This window comes from Anneissia japonica, unplaced genomic scaffold (genome assembly GCF_011630105.1).
Source record: "Anneissia japonica isolate Jap-2015-1 unplaced genomic scaffold, ASM1163010v1 scaffold288084_len154654_cov141, whole genome shotgun sequence".
In the NCBI taxonomy this organism is placed as follows: Eukaryota; Metazoa; Echinodermata; class Crinoidea; order Comatulida; family Comatulidae; genus Anneissia; species Anneissia japonica.
In genome coordinates, this window is record NW_022705729.1 from 60,825 (window position 1) to 66,787 (window position 5,963).

Consider the following 5,963-nt stretch of genomic DNA (forward strand, 5'->3'; position numbering starts at 1 on the left):
TATGTATGTATGTATATATATATATATATGTATGTATATATATATATATATGTATGTATATATATATATATGTATGTATATATATATATATATATGTATATATGTATATGTATGTATATATATATATATATGTATATATTGTTGAGGTTTCACGTGTACTTCAGCACAATTATAGATCAGAAAAGAATTACCATATGAAACATTTTGGAGAAATTTGGAGAAAGCAAAATTCTTTTTAGTCATTAGAAAATCCACAAGAATAAGTCATCGATTATACAATTATTCAATTATTAATATCTTAATAGCAGCAACATATTTTAATACATTCTGGGTTTGGTGGGCATTGACAATAATATGAGTGCTGTTTGTTATTTACCACAGGTTATTTGGACCAAGGTTTACTCGTGACCGATAGAAAACTTCTCGCTAAACACTACATGAAATCACGTACGTTCGTATTGGATTGTATTTCACTATTTCCAGCCGATTTATTTCTATTGGTCAAAGAAAATGCTGCCCTTCGCTTTTCGAGATTATTACGCTTCCCGCGTGCGCTCGAGTGTTTTGACAGGACCGAAACCATCACCAACTACCCAAACTTCTTCCGAATAGTGAACCTAATTATGTACATTGTGATCATTATACATTGGAACGCTTGTTTATATTTTGAAATTTCTAAAACGATTGGTTATGGTGAAGACGGATGGGTTTATAACAACACTGGTGAATGGAAATCTCTGAGACGACAGTACATCTATTGTTTATATTGGTCAACGTTGACCCTGACTACCATTGGTGAAACGCCAGCACCCGAGACTGATGTCGAATATGCGTTTGTTATTGTTGATTTCTTGGTTGGCGTTTTGATTTTTGCCACAATTGTCGGTAACGTTGGTTCCATGATCAGTAACATGAACCTAGCAAGGGCTGATTTTCAGTCACGAATGGACGGAATCAAACAATACATGCGTTTACGGAAGGTAAGCAAAGAGCTAGAAGGACGTGTCATCAAGTGGTTTGACTACCTGTGGTCAAATAAGAAAACACTAGACGAAGAAGCAATCTTGAACGCGTTACCGGAAAAACTGCGTGCAGAAATTGCGTTACATGTACACTTGGACACTTTAAGGCAAGTGTCTATTTTCTCAGACTGCGAGCCAGGTTTATTAGTAGAACTGGTTTTAAAGTTGAAGCCACAGGTATACAGCCCTGGCGATTATATTTGCCGAAAGGGGGATATCGGTAGAGAAATGTATATTGTAAAGCAAGGAAAACTTGATGTTGTCAGCGAGGATGGTAAAATTGTATTTGTAACACTAGGTGATGGGTCGTATTTTGGAGAGCTGAGTATTCTGAACGTGCCAGGCAGCCTGTCTGGAAACCGGCGGACGGCCAGTGTCAGAAGCGTTGGCTACTCTGATCTTTTTTGTTTGTCAAAAGATGACCTATTGGTCGCTCTAAAGGAATATCCAGAAGCGAAGAAAATGCTGGAAGAACGAGGTAAGCAGATATTGCGTAAGGATGACCTCATTGACGAGGAAGTTGCAAGAAGAGGCGGCAAGAGCCCGGATGAGATCAAACAACAGGAACTACTTTCTAGCGTGGAGGAACGCTTAGAAACTTTACAAACTAAATTCTCTCGACTACTGGCGGAATATCATAAATCGCAAATGAAGCTGAAACAACGGATAACAAAACTAGAAAAGAAGTCGAAATTGGAAAAAGAACAATCAGATAACAAGGATACGAAACCGAAACACAAATCATCAAAACACCCTAAGAATTCACAAGAATCACAACCGGTCGCATGAGCGAATCCGTTCTAGTGTCGCATCATCGCGCAAATCGAAATCTCCCTATGTCAATTGATGTTAATGCTAATGTCCAAATGGTGCATTGACTATGTTCAAGTAAAGTAAAACAAAAGTGACTACAAATAGAGAGTGATGCCATATTAACTAAACGTTCCGAAACATGAAGTTAATATTATACATAATGTAATACATATTTTCTCTAATGTCCACAAATAATTGTAAGTGTCGTGATGAATTTATATTATTAAAGATAAAATATTAAAGCTTTCAGCAAATAAAGTTTATATAATCCATAACTAAAAAATAAAATCAGCGCAATGTTATAAATACAACTATAAATGGAAAATGTAAGTTACCAGGAGTTACTTGAATTTAGAGAGGATGAGAATAGATCGAATGAGTAGTTTAATCCAGAACCGGTGCATCGAGACTTGTTTGAGACGTAAATATATAATACTACAGTATTATGATATAACTAAGCATTAGAGATCCCGAGGCTCACGCTGTTGCAGGTAGATCGGTTTACAATACCAATGTCCGTCCTCAGGGGCGGCGCTAGTGGAGGTCCAGAGTGAAAAGGACCACCGTCGGGGACCTCTGGGCCCACCCCCACCCTACTTGGACCCCCATCGGGGAATTTCCAGCAAGGCCCTACCCCAACATCCTTTTTAAATAAAGAATCCAATAATAAATACAAAATTTTACTACCTTTTAATTTAAAAAAAATCCGACAAATTAATTGTATCCCTGACGGGAAAGGGGTTGTGGATCCCTTGTCAGGGAGCTTGCACCCCTTGTTGGGGGGAATTGCTGGCACCCCACCACCCCTGTCCATCCTGCATTGTCTACACAACGTAGGTTCAACATAAATTGGTCTGGAGTTGAGCCTTCGCTATGTCTATGTGACGTTACAACATCACATAACGTCACAATAGGGAGATTTCGCAATATTACGAATACAGTACTTGATCTGCATTATCGTCATTCGCGAATAAAACATTCTTGACAATATACGAGCTTCAGTAATTTTTGTACACAGAATAGTGGTGAGTCCATAAAACGTACACATTACAAGTTGAGCAAATACAAAAAAAAAAAAAAAAAATACAAACATTAGTTAAAAACGATATGTGTACAGAACCTGTCTTACTTAATTACAAAAAAAAAATATTTTTTTTTATTACAAAATAAAATACAAAAAAAAAAATATGATCGTTATGACAAACATGCCACTGTAAATCTTGTCTACACTATCATTTTTTATGCGACAAAAAAATGTGATTGTATAAAAAAAAAGTGTTCAACTCTTATTTTCCATCACATTTCATGTGATGCTTTTTGAAGAAATTTGATAGTGTAGAGACAAAGCTTAAGAATGGATTAATCTTTGGTGACGTAGCCTTATTCGTTATCGTTTACGTAAGCTTGCGAAACCTTTAATATAATTATCTTTTCCGTCGTCGCGAAATAAATCGGAAATTCAATTCAACACTACCAGTACTGGAATTGTTCAAGAAACACAAGAGCTCAAGTTGGACATTCTTTATTGATATTATTAATGAATTTATACACCTTTGAAAGTTCTTAAAATATGGCTAATGACAAAATTCTAAATTTCTCCTAGTTTAATAAAACATACAGCCAACAGGAAGAAATCGCTTTAACATGAGTAGGCTACACCCACTATAGTACATTACTACATTAAATATAAAAGGTTCTCTTTCAAATACAAATTGAAAAAGAAAACCACATCTATGAAGTATTATTAATATTTATTGTCTAAAGCATCTTTTCTTAAATTACATCAGCATTGGTAATTTTTTCCCTTCTGCTAAAATTTAATTATCAGAGTCATAAATAATTTAAAGTTCACCTTAACATGAATTTTTAAAAACCAACATAATTTCATTAATAAGTCTTAGAAAGGAGCTTTAATACCATCCCTTTAGTATGATAGACTTGGCGAATGAAATAAACATAACACAGTTTATTTAAAAATTACAAGCCTCATTAAAAATCTAATTTGTTAATTAATTTTTTATTAAAATACATACAGTTATAAGAATTTTGATATTCACCATTTTTTTAAAAGGGAAGACATAAAAATACTTTCACGTCCGAGGGAGTGCTCGAGTCAGTAAGTAATTTGCAATCGGGTAATCAAACGATAACTACATCCATAGAGAAATTCGAAAAATTTTAACCACTGCCATATTTTAATGGCATACAATGTCTAACTTTATACGAAGATCTTTTAAATCGGGACAAGAAATTCTCCAGCGTATTTCGTACTAGGCCTAGTTCTGTTGGAAATTGATCTAAAGTATAAGAAAATTGTTTTGCCCATGAATTACAGCACGATTACGTGCATCTCTATAATAATAACCAGTAGAGCAGTTAAAAGCAAACTATCATGTATGAAGCGCCAATTAGTGCAAAAATCAATGAGACAATAGTTGAAAGTGAAGTGTCTTGTTCCTACATGGTCTATAACAAGAAAATCGTTTTGTCCATGAATTACAGCACAATTATGTGCACCTCTATAATAATAACCAGTGGAGCAGTTAAAAGCAAACTATCATGTATGAAACGCAATTAGTGCAAAAATCAATGAGACAATAGTTGAAAATGAAGTGTCTTGTTCCTACATGGTCTATAATAATCGTAGTGAGCCTACAATCATCCTTAAATGGTAGTTTAAAATGGAAGCATTCTGAACTTTATAATATTGTGAAAACTGGTTGAGATACAGCTCCTATAAACCCCAAATGATAATTAATGATTGATTGATTGATTGATTCATTCAATTATTATTATTATTATTTTAATTATTATTATTATTATTTTAATTATTATTATTATATTATTATTTTTAACTACTAATAATATTAACAAAAAGAATACAAGAGTAATTCAATGGATATCTCCGCTAAGCCCTGCCCCTGGACACTGTTGCTAAGGTCTCACAAAACAATAGTGTAAAATGTTCGTAAACAGGTGCGTTTGAGGGACAACGCGTGTGTGTTGGACACGCGTGCATTCACTGTTCTGATTGGTCAGTTGTTACGAGTGACACTCTGGAAAGGGCCAATAGGCTCATTGGCGTATCTAGAAGTCTTAAATTGGGGGGGGGGGGGGGCTGGTGGGGCGCGAATGTGAAGTGGGGGGGTTGATGATCAGTTGAGGGGGGCTCAATGATCAGTTAAGGGGCTCGAGTTGAAGGGCGCTAATTCACAAAACATAGTGATTTTAGATGATTTTTAACTACTTTGCTTTTTGGAGGACGACTGGGGAGGCGAGTAATTTTTTGGGGGAGTGCCCCCACACGCCCTCCTCTGGATACGCCACTGATTAGGCTTCAGTGTCTTCATGCATAAGTTAATAAAATATAATATATAAAATAAATGTCTACATTATTTATTGAAATTTACTGAGTGATTAAAAAAATATATGGGTGCAATAATTAAGTAATATTAAAACTATAAAATTAATTATTTAATTAATAGAATAATTGATTGAATAATATTATTAACTAAACAAGAAGAAACTACAAGCCCCATGTAACATATCTGATATTAACCAAGGAAGCTATAAAAAAAAAAAACATCACAGATGCGAACAAGCACATAAACTAATAAACAAATAAAACCAGCATAGAATTCTCCTGAGGTAATCATTCATTGATGGTGTAAATAAGGAGGAGAAAGAAACATAGGCCTGGACTGTATAATTTTTGTACTGTGCATTTATCAATTATATCAAATTTCCAATATATTCTATTGCACTAAAAAACTGATTCATTATTTAGGAACACAATATGTATACGTCAGCACAACGGGTATAATAATGCAATATCATAAACTAAGAGCAGATACATTACAATAATTGTACAGACTCCTTAATTAGGACATCAAACCATTATGAGTTACTATTACTTAAATTAACCAGGGGGGAAACACTCTCAGGTGAAAGTGAGAACTTATATTAACAGGGGGCACACTCCTATATATGACAGCACTTATATATTGACAAGTGCTCATATTCAAAAGGGTTGTTATGTTACCAGGGGTCAAAAGCTCAAATATAGAAGAGTATATATATCAAAAAGGGTACTCTAATCAACGTAAATGATCATTGAAAAGAACACCG

General features: G+C 34.5%; 1 protein-coding gene across 1 annotated transcript in view; it reads left to right on the plus strand.

The window, feature by feature from the left end:
- Positions 1–3,555, plus strand: part of LOC117105908 (cyclic nucleotide-gated cation channel alpha-3-like) — a 20,239-nt gene extending 16,684 nt beyond the window's left edge. Inside the window, exon 4 of the mRNA XM_033247212.1 lies at positions 382–3,555. Coding sequence (XP_033103103.1) covers positions 382–1,811 — 1,430 coding nt within the window. The 3' untranslated portion in view covers positions 1,812–3,555. The remainder of the gene's footprint in view (positions 1–381) is intronic.
- The last annotated feature ends 2,408 nt before the right edge of the window (positions 3,556–5,963 follow it).